Source organism: Gobius niger (assembly GCF_951799975.1).
Source record: "Gobius niger genome assembly, chromosome: 15".
NCBI lineage: Eukaryota > Metazoa > Chordata > Actinopteri > Gobiiformes > Gobiidae > Gobius > Gobius niger.
Genome location: NC_136866.1, coordinates 30,811,244 through 30,823,842, shown reverse-complemented (window position 1 = coordinate 30,823,842; position 12,599 = coordinate 30,811,244). Strand labels below are relative to the sequence as shown.

The following is a 12,599-nucleotide window of genomic DNA, read 5'->3' as shown; positions in this document are numbered from 1 at the left end:
TTCAGGGGGAGGAGCTGGTTCAGGGGGAGGAGCTGGTTCAGGGGGAGGGGCTTGTTCAGGGGGAGGGGCTTGTTCAAGGGGAGGGGCTTGTTCAGGGGGAGGAGCTGGTTCAGGGGGAGGAGCTTGCTGGTTCAGGGGGAGGGGCTTGTTCAGGGGGAGGGGCTTGTTCAGGGGGAGGAGCTGGTTCAGGGGGAGGAGCTTGTTCAGGGGGAGGAGCTGGTTCAGGGGGAGGGGCTTGCTGGTTCAGGGGAGGGGCTTGCTGGTTCAGGGGGAGGGGCTTGTTCAGGGGAGGAGCTTGTTCAGGGGGAGGAGCTGGTTCAGGGGGAGGAGCTGGTTCAGGGGGAGGAGCTTGTTCAGGGGGAGGGGCTTGTTCAGGGGGAGGGGCTTGCTGATTCAGGGGGAGGGGCTTGCTCAGGGGGAGGAGCTTGTTCAGGGGGAGGAGCTTGTCGGTTCAGGGGGAGGAGCTTGTTCAGGGGGAGGAGCTTGTTCAGGGGGAGGAGCTGGTTCAGGGGGAGGGGCTTGTTCAGGGGGAGGGGCTTGTTCAGGGGGAGGAGCTTGTTCAGGGGGAGGGGCTTCTTCAGGGGGAGGAGCTTGTTCAGGGGGAGGGGCTTGTCGGCCCCGCGTGCGTCCTCATGTGCACCTTGAGGTGGCTGTTCCGGGCGAACTGCCCTGCGCAGACGGAGCAGCTGAATGGCCGCTCGCCCGTGTGCGTCTTCTCGTGCGTCTGCAGGTTCCCCCTGGTGGAGAAGGTGCCGCCGCACACGGAGCAGCTGTAAGGTCTGTCCCCCGTGTGGCTCCTCGTGTGAACCACCAGGTGGTAGTTGCGAGCGAAGCGTTTGTGGCAGAGCGAGCAGCTGAAAGGCCGCGCCCCCGTGTGCGTCTTCATGTGCGAGTACAGGTGAGACTTCTGTCCAAAGCTCTTCTCACAGGAGGAGCAGCTGAAGGGCTTCTCGCCCGTGTGCGTGCGCTCGTGGTTGTCCCGGGTGCTCATGAGGGCGAAGGAGCGCCCGCACACGGAGCAGCTGTACGGCCGCTCGCCCGTGTGCGTGCGCATGTGCAGGCTCAGGTGGCTGTTCCGGGAGAACGGCTTGTTGCAGACGGAGCAGCTGTAAGGTTTCTCCCCCGTGTGTGTTTTCAGGTGAGAGTAAAGGTGAGAACTTCGGGCAAACGTCCTGTGGCAGACGGAGCAGCTGAACGGGCTCTCCCCGGTGTGGACGCGCACGTGTTTCAGTAAGTCCTGCTCACTCTTCAGCCTCAGCTGACAGAAGGGACACTCAGGCTCCTCCCCCTCGGCTCCTGACGGCTGCTCCTCACGGACAGACCGGCCGGAGCTCGTCACAGCCGAGCGGCCCAATGCTTCATCATCATCATCATCAGACGGGTCAGACGGGTCCGACTCTGAGCGGGAACGAGGCTCCTCCCCCTGCGACTCGTCTCTCCTCACACAGACAGAGCTGGAACAGGAGGAAACACAGTTAAACGTGGTAAGTGTTAGTGTGTGTGTGAGGAGGCGGAGCCTACACTGGCAGCTGCTCCTCCTCCTGCTTCACGCTCTGCTCCTCTGGCTCCTCCTCTGGCTCCTCCTCTGGCTCCTCCTCTGGCTCCTCTTTAATCTGTGGAGTCTCTGGGATTTCTGGCTTCAGATCAGGGCCAGGACTCAGCGAGGCCGTCTGGACGCCTGCAGGAGACAGAACATCCATGTCATCGTTTCTTTAAATACTAGTTTGAAAATGTGGTTCTAAACCTCCAAACCCCGGGCACATACAGAGCCTCTCGAAAGTATTCATACACCTTGAGCTTTTGCACATTTTGTCATGTTTACAACCCTAAACATAAAGATTTTATTTGGATTTTTTTACTGAACGTTCACACACAAGCAACAGACGACTGTGAAGTGAAAGCAAAATGATACATGATTCTGTTATTTTTCAAAAAATAGAAAAGTGAAAAGTGGGACTTGCATAAGTATCATACAGATGAGTGAATACTTTGTGGAACCTCCTTTTACTGCAGTAACAGCACAAGTCTTTGGGGTGTGACTCTACAAGATTTGCACATGTAGAGACTGACATTTTAGCCCATTCCTCTTTACAAAACAACTCCAGCTCTGTCACATTAGAAGGAGAGCGTTTGTGAACAGCAGTTTTCAGATTATTCCACAGATTTTCAATAGGATTTAGGTCAGGACTTTGACTGGGCCATTCTAACACATTAATATGTTTTTATTGAACCATTCCATTGTAGATTTATCTTTGTGTTTAGGGTCATTGTCCTGCTGAAGGTGAATCTCCGCCCCAGCCTCAGTTCTCTTGTGACTCCAGCAGGTTTTCTTCCAAAATGTCTCTGTATTTGGCTCCATCCATCTTCACAACTATTCTTACAGTCTCCCCAGTCCCCGCTGAGGAAAGGCAGCCCCACAGCATGATGCTCCCCCCGTATATCTGACACTGGGGATGGTGCACTCAGGACCATGAGCAGTGTCAGGTTTGCTCCATAACGTTTGTCTCATCTGACCAAAGCTCCTTCTTCCACATGGAGCTGTGTCCTCCATATGACTTCTACAAACTTCAAACAGGATTTCTTATGGCCTCCTTTCAATAATGGCTTTCTTCTTCCACTCGTCCATGAAGGCCAGATTTGTGTAGATACGACTTATAGTTGTCCCATGTACAGATTCCCCCAGCTCAGCGGCAGGACTTCACAGCTCCTCCAGAGTTATCTTGGGGCACTTGGTTGTATTTCTCACCAGTGTCTCCTTGTTCAGTTTGTTAGTTTAGGTGAACAGCCGTGTCTTGGTAAGTTGGCAGTGGTGCTTTACTCTTTCCATTTCTGAATGATGGATTGAACAGTTGCTCCGGGAGATGTTTAAATCTTGGGAAATCTTTGTATAACTTAAGGCTGCTTTAAACTTCTCCACAGCTTTATCCCTGACCTCTCTGGTGCTCCTGGACCTTCATGATGTTGTTTAGTGACCAATACACTCTGACCACAGCTCTGAGGGCCTGAAAGAACAGCTGTAATTATACTGAGAGTAGATTACACACAGGTGCCTCTGTTTAACCGTTAGGCCAAGGTGTGAACATTCTGGAGTCATTATGAATGTTTTAAAGACAATTTAATGCACTCAGAAAATGCTTATGCTAATACTTATGCAAGCCCCACTTTTCACTTTTCTATTTTATGAAAAATAACAGAATCATGTATCATTTTGCTTTCACTTCACAGTCGTCTGTTACTTGTGTGTGAACGTTCAGTAAAAAAATCTAAATAAAATCTTTATGTTTAGGGTTGTAAACATGACATAATGTGCAAAAGTTCAAGGTGTATGAATACTTTCGAGAGGAACTGTAAACCTCCAGGACCCGGGCACATAAACCTCCAGGACCCGGGCACATAAACCTCCAGGACCCGGGCAGATAAACCTCCAGGACCCGGGCAGATAAACCTCCAGGACCCGGGCAGATAAACCTCCAGGACCCGGGCAGATAAACCTCCAGGACCCGGGCACATAAACCTCCAGGACCCGGGCAGATAAACCTCCAGGACCCGGGCAGATAAACCTCCAGGACCCGGGCAGATAAACCTCCAGGACCCGGGCAGATAAACCTCCAGGACCCGGGCAGATAAACCTCCAGGACCGGGCAGATAAACCTCCAGGACCCGGGCTGATAAACCTCCAGGACCCGGGGCAGATAAACCTCCAGGACCCGGGCAGATAAACCTCCAGGACCCGGGCAGATAAACCTCCAGGACCGGGCAGATAAACCTCCAGGACCCGGGCAGATAAACCTCCAGGACCCGGGCAGATAAACCTCCAAACCCCGGGCAGATAAACCTCCAGGACCCGGGCAGATAAACCTCCAGGACCCGGGCAGATGAGCCTCCAGGACCCGGGCACATAAACCTCCAGGACCCGGGCAGATAAACCTCCAGGACCCGGGCAGATAAACCTCCAGGACCTGGGCAGATAAACCTCCAAACCCCGGGCAGATGAGCCTCCAGGACCCGGGCAGATAAACCTCCAGGACCCGGGCAGATGAGCCTCCAGGACCCGGGCACATAAACCTCCAGGACCCGGGCAGATAAACCTCCAGGACCCGGGCTGATAAACCTCCAGGACCCGGGCACATAAACCTCCAGGACCCGGGCACATAAACCTCCAGGACCCGGGCAGATAAACCTCCAGGACCCGGGCACATAAACCTCCAGGACCCGGGCAGATGAACCTCCAGGACCCGGGCAGATGAGCCTCCAGGACCCGGGCACATAAACCTCCAGGACCCGGGCAGATAAACCTCCAGGACCCGGGCTGATAAACCTCCAGGACCCGGGCACATAAACCTCCAGGACCCGGGCTGATAAACCTCCAGGACCCGGGCACATAAACCTCCAGGACCCGGGCACATAAACCTCCAGGACCCGGGGAGATAAACCTCCAGGACCCGGGGCAGATGAGCCTCAGACTCACCCGGGTTCAGCCGCTTCTCTCCGGGTTCGCTTTGGTCCCGCACTGGTTGATCTTTGGACATTTTCACGAACTGTTTTTAGCTTTAGCTCAGAGCTAACGACGTGTCCGTCTGCGCATGCGCGAGTCCAAGCGGAAGCGGGAAATGACGCTACAAACGGCTGCTCGTCACAGAAAGAGGCGAAATATGAACTTATTTCTCACAAACAAATAAAGTCGAGTCTAAACCGGGTCCATGTGGAGGTTTATTCACAGCAGACACAGCAGACAGGCCCCGCCCACTGCTTAAAAAAGTATTATTTACTAAAGTCGGTACTTCCGGGGTTAGCGTAGCTCCGTTAGCATTTCTCTCGCTAAACCGGAAGTACTGAATTTGGTAAATCTGACTTTTATTTATTTATTTATTCATGGTTCTGATAAATAATCTGTGCAGTAACTCTCTGTGCAGTTTCACAAATAATAATTGTTTTATTACAGAGTTTTTTTTGTCGTTTCTCGCGCATCTGTGACGTCACCGCTTCACAGACGCATTACTGGACTTCACCTTCTACATACCTGGTTACAAACACAGGTTTCTTCCCCAGCAGAGCATCTCTACACCAGCACGTGACTGTAGCTGCTCCTTTGGTATCTTCACTGTAGCTTTGTGGAAAGACTTTATTCCTTATATAAACACTTATATCCTTAATAACTTTCCACTTACAGACTCTGATGTGCTTTTGGGGTTTTACAATCCCTCTGGCTCCAAACGAAAACTATTTTATGTGATAAATCTTATTATTTTTGCAAAATTTCATATAAATGTAAATTTTCCGGTAAAAATCCCCTTTTTAAACTCTACTTGCTCGAAATGATGCAATATGAAGAATCAAGACGTTCCTCTTCAAACCCCAAAGCTGTTAAGACTCTGATGCTTTAACCTTTTCTGCCTCTGTCATTTTTGTCTTTTTTAATTATTTCTTTATTATTTTATGTTTCGTTTAACCCCCGGCATAAATGTTTATAACATTAAGATAACTGTTCAATAAAAATAAAATAAAAAATAAACAGAAAATTTGCTTCAAAACTAAAATAAAACAATAGAAACAATTGATTTTATTCGGAAAACAGTTCATGTACAAATATAAACCTTTCTTCAAAGCACTTTAATTGAAGTTAAAAAGATGAATGAACTGAGCTCTTATTTGTCACGTTATTTCAATCTGTCTTTATTTCAGACTCAAGAAGGTCCATAAACAGAGACAGATGATCACTGTTACCACATCAGTGTCTCCGAGAAAACTAGAAGGCAAAACATTACATTACATTAACTCCGGTCCGGGTTCGGTCCTGATCCGGTCCGGGTTTGCCCCAAACTACCGCTCACAGTGAGTCCGACACTGTGGCTCCGCCGGCTCCGGCCCAGACGCTGCTCCAGGCACAGAAACGGCCTCGCCAGAACAGAAGTGTTTCCCTCTTGGAGCGAGTTTACGTGATGATCAGCCCCGTGTATACGAAGTTTTTGAAACAAAAGCCGCATTTGCCAGAACGACGACTCTCCCAGTGAAGCTCTAACTCCTGCCCCCGTGTCACTGGTCACGGAGACATGTTACATTTACGACGTTACGCGTGTGTACAGAGCGTAAACCAGAACGATTTTATTTTGAAATACACCGGATCTTCTTTCCTCACGAGACCTGACTTCCTGCTTGGCTCGTGTTCTTCCGTCAGTTTGATCCGCTGGGGCTCCGGACGGCCTCGTCTCCGCTCGGGCCTCGGGAGCCGGACCCGGACTTGGTGGAGCAGTGTGAGTCGGCAACACTGGCTTTAATGACTTTCTAAGTTCGCGGAGGCCGAACCGGATTGAATGTGAGAGAGAGTGAAATTTGAATTGCACCAGCCCCTATGGCTCCTCCTGCAGGCGGTGGGTCCACAGAAGGACGGCCTCACGATTACCTAGCCTGATAAACCACACCCACCTTCTTTCTGCATGAAAGAAGGTGGGTGTGGCCACGCACGGTAGACAAGTTGTTGATTGGCGGCTAAGGCCGAGCCGAACCAATCACGACCGTCACAGAGAAATGAGAAGGTTACGTCACTCGCTGCACCTCTGTGTTTTTAGTTCAATTAACGTTAACATCAGCAAAAACTAATCATTGGATGAAGTAGTCGAGGATTTTGCCTCGCGTCTTCCGCGTGAGTTTATATTCACTTCATATTTGTTTAATTGGACACAGCTGTCGTCACGTCCGCTAATGGCTAATTGGTTTATTTCACTGACAATCTGTGCGCGTTAGGCCCCGCCCCTTCAAACCGCTCCAGTTGCTCCGTGACCAGACTAACTCCCTGCATGGAAGGGACAGGGAAGAGTGTGGCAGAGCCAGGCAAACGATTACCCGGGCCTGGTGGTCTCTCATGAGGGGCTCCTGAACTCTGAAGTAAACAGTCACATTCTTTCTTCTGTTCAGGAGCGTCTCTGAAACATGAACGTTCGCTCATCCCGGAAACGACTTCCTCCTGACGCACAAACCAGTGAAACGAGCTCTGAGCGTGTTCATCTCTCCCACTGTCCCACAGAAACAGCTCAGAACACAAACCGCCTGCGACGCCTGAACTCAGCACGAGGAGCGCGGGAACAGACCTGTCCAAAGCAAACCCCCCATCAGCCCCGTGATTCCCTAGTCTGAGCAGCTGCAGGGCGGGGCCGCCGCGTGCGTCCTCATGTGTTTGCTCAGGTGCTCGCTGCGGCCGAACGCCTTGTCGCAGACGGAGCAGCTGTAGGGTCTCTCGCCCGTGTGCGTCCTCGTGTGCCTCGCCAGGTGCGTCGACACCACGAAGGTCTTCCCGCAGACGGAGCAGCTGAAAGGCCTCTCTCGGGAGTGCGTCCTCTGGTGCCGCGCGAGGTAGGACGAGTCGGTGAAGGTGCGGCCGCAGACGGCGCAGCTGTACGGCCGCGCCCCCGTGTGGCTGCGCGTGTGCTTGCGCAGACCGGAGCTCCCGCTGAACGTCTTCCCGCAGACGGAGCAGCTGTAGGGCTTCTCCCCCGTGTGGCTCCTCTGGTGCTTCCGGAAGGCGGACGGGTCGGCGAAGGTTTTGTGGCAGGCGGCGCAGCTGTAGGGCCGCTCGCCCGTGTGGCTGCGCATGTGCACGTTCCGGTGGCTGCTCTGGGAGAAGGTTTTGCTGCAGAGGGAGCACCTGAAGGGTCTGTCTCCGGTGTGTGTCCTCATGTGAGTCACCAGGCGAGTGTTGATGCTGAAGGTCTTTGAGCAGAGCGAGCAGCTGAAAGGTCTGTCTGCGCCGTGGACTCGAGCGTGTGTTCTTAAGTCCATCACCAACCCAAACGTCGCTTTACAAACGGAGCACTGGTGCCGGTTCCCCTCAGCTCCGGCCGCTCCTGCTCCTCCCGCCGCTCCCGCCGGGCCCTCGTCGCCGGCACGAGCGCCGGTCTCGGCCGCAGACCTGTGCTTGGGGAACAGGCCGGTGCTTTTTGCAGCTGGGGGGCCGGATGTTTCCCAGTCGTCGTCATTGTCGGTGTCAGACGAGTCCGTGTCTGAGCGGGAACGAGGCTCCTCCCCCTGCGCTTCCTCTCGGTGCTCAGTTTGTCTGCGCTGGAGCAGAGGGGACTCTCCTCTCCTCACACAGACAGACCTGGAACAGACAGGATGGAAAACACTGATTTAAAGAGGGGGTATTATGCTTTTTTCAGCCACATAGCACCAGTCTATATCACACTACAATGATGACGAAACCTTCTGTTGGTCTGTAAATGCAGTAAATTAGAATAACTGCCTTGTATAAAATTGCTCTTTCAAAATGGAGGTAGCAAATGACTTGAAATAGGCCCCTGTCTCTTTAAGAACCTCTGACCCTTTCCGACACGCCCCCTCCACACGCTGTCTGTGGCATCACAACAACACTGCGCTCGTTGTCTCAACTGTATTGAAACTACGATCGGTGCATTTTAATTTTTATTGTTGGAAAGGACCTACTGTTTATCACTTTGTGAACAATGGCCACACAGGATATTATTTGGAGACGAACCTTCCACACCGGACGCTTGGAAGGGGCTCTTGCCTGAAAAATAACTGCTGTTTGGAGGCTTCTCTTTGCATCTGCCCTATGGATCTCTAACTATACCCCCATGGACGACACCAGGATCTGCAGGAGCCCATACGATTCAAAGACGGACATTATCTGTGCAGGTGGACAATGGTTTTTCGAGGTTACCCCGTTAGCTTGTTATAATCGACTACAGCTCATTGTTGATGAAAAGTCTGTAATAAACCACACATGTGTAAAGCCAGGCTCATTGTGTGATCATCGTAAAGGCTGCTTCGAGTAGTTGCTGCTTTATTGACGTTATTTGTGCATAATATGCTGCCTGTTTTCAATGAATGTTGTGAAGGTGAAGGTTGTTAGCTTGTCGTGGCTAATAGGGCCTTAGCTCCGGGAGAAAACCACTCGGCTACGACTCACTGTAGATGAAATGTGAGCAATAAACTACACAATCAACAAGCCAGGCTCCGTGTGTCATCATCATAAAGGCTGCTTTAAGCAGTTGCCTGTTTTAGTGACGTTTTCAATGCATAATATGCTGCTTGTATTCAGTGAATTTTCCCGTTAGCTTGTCGCGGCTAGCTTGTTAGCTCCGGGAGAAAAACACTCGGCTACGACTCACTGTAGATGAAATGTGAGCAATAAACTTCCAAATCAACAAGCCAGGCTCCGTGTGTGATCATTGTTAAACGGTTCTTTATGTGTGTGGTGGTTTTATTGACTTTATTTGTGCATATTTCTCGTTTTCACGTGATGACTCGAGGTTTAGCTTAGCATTAGCTTTCTCCGGAGGCTCTGTGCATCATCAAGGCCCTAAGACATTCCCAGCGCAGAACCAGACACTGAAATAAGTGTTCTTGTCACCGGTTTTAATCCTGGGTGTTTAGGTAACAGAAACACTGATGTGTGTCTTTGTAAAAGTCTGCTGTGGCTCCGGTTCACAACACATGAAGCTAATCCTCCATGATGACTCTGTTTACATCTTAGGGCTAGACACTGCGGGGAGGGGGTTCTGCTGAGGAGCAGTGGTTGGTTACTCGGCTGGTGACGAAAGGTCGGAGGCGTATCCTGGAGGTCGAGGGCGTTTCCTGAAGGAATCAGGCGTTTTATCCCTAAAATGGCCGCCATCAGAGTTTTTACAGATTACTCGAAAATACGTGAATGTGCCAAGGCAACACTTCAGGCATGGTTTTAATGAGGGAATGACTTACCAACATGATGTAAAGCTTGAAAAAGTCGATTTTGCAGAATACCCCCCTTTAAGACGAGACGCAGGAGGAGGAAACGAAGGGAAGATAAATGTGAGACGTCAGTGTAAAACTTCTGCCGTAGAGGCTGAGATAAAGAAAAGACTTATAGATAAATGTATCGCCAGTTTTAAAAGTAAAATGGCTAAAACTGACTTTTTGCAAAGCCAGGTTTAAATATATGGTTTTATTTTGTCACATATTAAAGATTTTGTATCTGGTTTAGTTTTTGAATGAACTGAAACTCTTCCAGATGTGGCCGAGTGGAGCCTGTAAAGGAAATGACCATATTTGGATCACAGCCTTTCCTGCTACACGTGGATACCAAACATGTCAGTGTGAGCCTGGGGAAAGACCAGGAGCGACACAGACACTTCCTGGATAAACCTCAGAGAGTAAACATCGTCTGTGTTTTACTCTGGCAGAGTTCAACACGTGAAGGAGGAAACAGACACGCGTGTTTAACGTGTTGGAGCCTACACTGGCAGCTGCTCTTCCTCCCGCTTCACGCTCTGCTCCTCTGGCTCCTCTGGCTCCTCCTCTGGCTCCTCCTCTGGCTCCTCCTCTGGCTCCTCTGGCTCCTCCTCTGGCTCCTCCTTTGGCTCCTCCTCTGGCTCCTCTGGCTCCTCTGGCTCCTCTGGCTCCTCTTTCATCGGAGGGACTTCCTGCTTCAGACCTGGGCCTGGCATCGTCTCCAGAACTCTGCTCACAAAATAAAACACCCAGTCAGTGATCGATATTATAGAATGTACTGTTTAACCCCTTAACTCCCACCTGAACCGAGCACATTTCCTCTGGCTTTACCCCAATCCAAAAGCTTCTGGAAAAAAGCTGTGAAAATAACAACAAAACTGAGATGAAAACAATGATGGAAATGTGACAAAAAAGGGACGAAAAATGGATGAAAAAGTGGCAAAAATGTGACAAAATGTGACAAAAAATGACAAAAATGTGACAAAAAATGACAAAAATTTGATTAAAAAATGACCAAAAAATTACAAAATGTGACAAAAAAAATTACAAAAAATTGACTAAAAAATGAAAAAAAAAAAGAACAAAAACATGACCAAAATGTGATAAAAATTTGACAAAAAAATGAAAAAATAAAATAAAATGAAAAAAAAATGACAATAAAGTGACATAAATGAGTTGAAAACCCAACAAAAAAAGATGTTAAAAAATGTGATGACTTGAGGAAGAAGATCCTCTCGGTTCAGGCGGGAGTTAAGAGGTTAAGTGGTGCTAGCCCGCAGTTAGCTTTGCCCGTTAGCCTGTTAGCTTCTTCTTCGTGATTCCATTAGTGTGTATTGGTGACTCCGACCCAGAGGCAGGAAAGTTGCAAGTGTGGTGTTCTGGGCAGAAAAAAATCACTTCACTGAATCAGGAGTTCACGTCTGAGCTAAGTCGTTCCTTTGTCACACGAGTAAAGGTGGAGTTAGCGACGTCACTGTGTGGATCACATGACCCGAATGCTAACTCCCACATATGCTAACCTCATGGAAATACATCAAGGCAGGCAAAAAATAAACAAATATAAACATTAAATGCTACTTTGCTCTAAAATAGCACCATCGTTAACCATTACTGTTAATCACAATGGCTGGATTTACTTTTACGGTTTTCGTTCTGGATGAGATTTGGCTTTTTAAAAGTAATTTACAGAATGACATGATGATTTGATGAGCGGCTCCACCACGGACAGAGTTCATGAAGGTAAACGAGTTACTGAGTTCTGCTTTAAGTTTAGGAGAAGGGAAACTTTAACCTCTTACCTCCCGCCTGAACCAAATGCATTCTGTCCTCTGAGGTTATTATATAGGCCTGTGGAGCACCTCATTTGAAAGCTAAGACCCACAAAACTGATCTTTTTCCTCGCGTTGTTGCTGTGTTGTGTCACCTTTTTTATGTTTTTTTTTTCAATTTTTGTCACATTTTTGTTGAATTTTTGTCAAATTTTGTTGAATTTTTGTCAATTTTTGTCATTTTTTGTTGAATTTTTGTTGATTTTTTGTCACATTTTTGTCAATTTTTTGTCAATTTTTTGTTGAATTTTTGTCAATTTTTGTTGATTTTTTGTCAATTTTTTGTTGAATTTTTGTCAATTTTTGATGAATTTTTGTCAATTTTTTGTCACATTTTTGATGAATTTTTTGTCAATTTTTTTTTAATTTTTGTCACATTTTTGTTGAAGTTTTGTCACATTTTTGTTTAGTTTTTGTCACATTTTTGTTGCTGTTTTGGTGCTTTTTTCCAAGAATCTTTTTGATTAGGGTAAAGCCAAACTGGAGAAAATGGGATCCGTTCAGGTGGGAGTTAAGAGGTTAAGGGAAATTACTTGAGTAGAGTCACCAAAACATTTACTCAAGTAGAAATAAAAAGTACTTCCTTGAGTACCGCGAGTAACTGAGTATAAAAGAGTCTGATTATTTTCCAAAAACATAAATTGGGTGGAGGGAAAAAACACAGGAAATCGTGACATTTACAAAGAAAAAGCAAAGAAATTGTAATGAAAATAACATTTACTCACAGGAAAAAGTAACAGTTACTTTTACTCAAGTAAGAAACAGATACTCTATTATCATTTTACTCAAGTAGAAGTAAAAAGTAGAGTAATACTCGAAGTACTGACTCGATGTAAGTGAGTAAAACCCGCCTCTGCAGGATCACCGTTATCTTTACTCATTAAAATCATGTTTAATGTTAGCTTAGCATCGTTAGCCTGTGGTTCTCACGGGTTTATCTGCCGGTTAAACGGAGCCGTGGTGTTCAGATGCTGGAGTCCTGGCCCGGGGGGAGATGGTTCTTCTCCGCAGTCCGGGAGAACTCGTCATGAAAAGCGTCCGTTCTTTGTA

At 48.4% G+C, this 12,599-nt stretch overlaps 1 protein-coding gene across 1 annotated transcript; it reads right to left on the bottom strand.

Annotated features, from left to right (window-relative positions):
• Positions 1–7,122: 7,122 nt before the first annotated feature.
• LOC306974706 (uncharacterized protein) lies at positions 7,123–11,245 on the bottom strand (the record flags this gene model as incomplete). Its single annotated transcript, XM_079572078.1, has 2 exons — positions 7,123–8,092; positions 11,241–11,245. The coding sequence occupies 2 exons, from the start codon at positions 11,243–11,245 to the stop codon at positions 7,123–7,125; spliced, it is 975 nt and encodes a 324-aa protein (XP_079428204.1).
• Between the last annotated feature and the right edge of the window lie 1,354 nt (positions 11,246–12,599).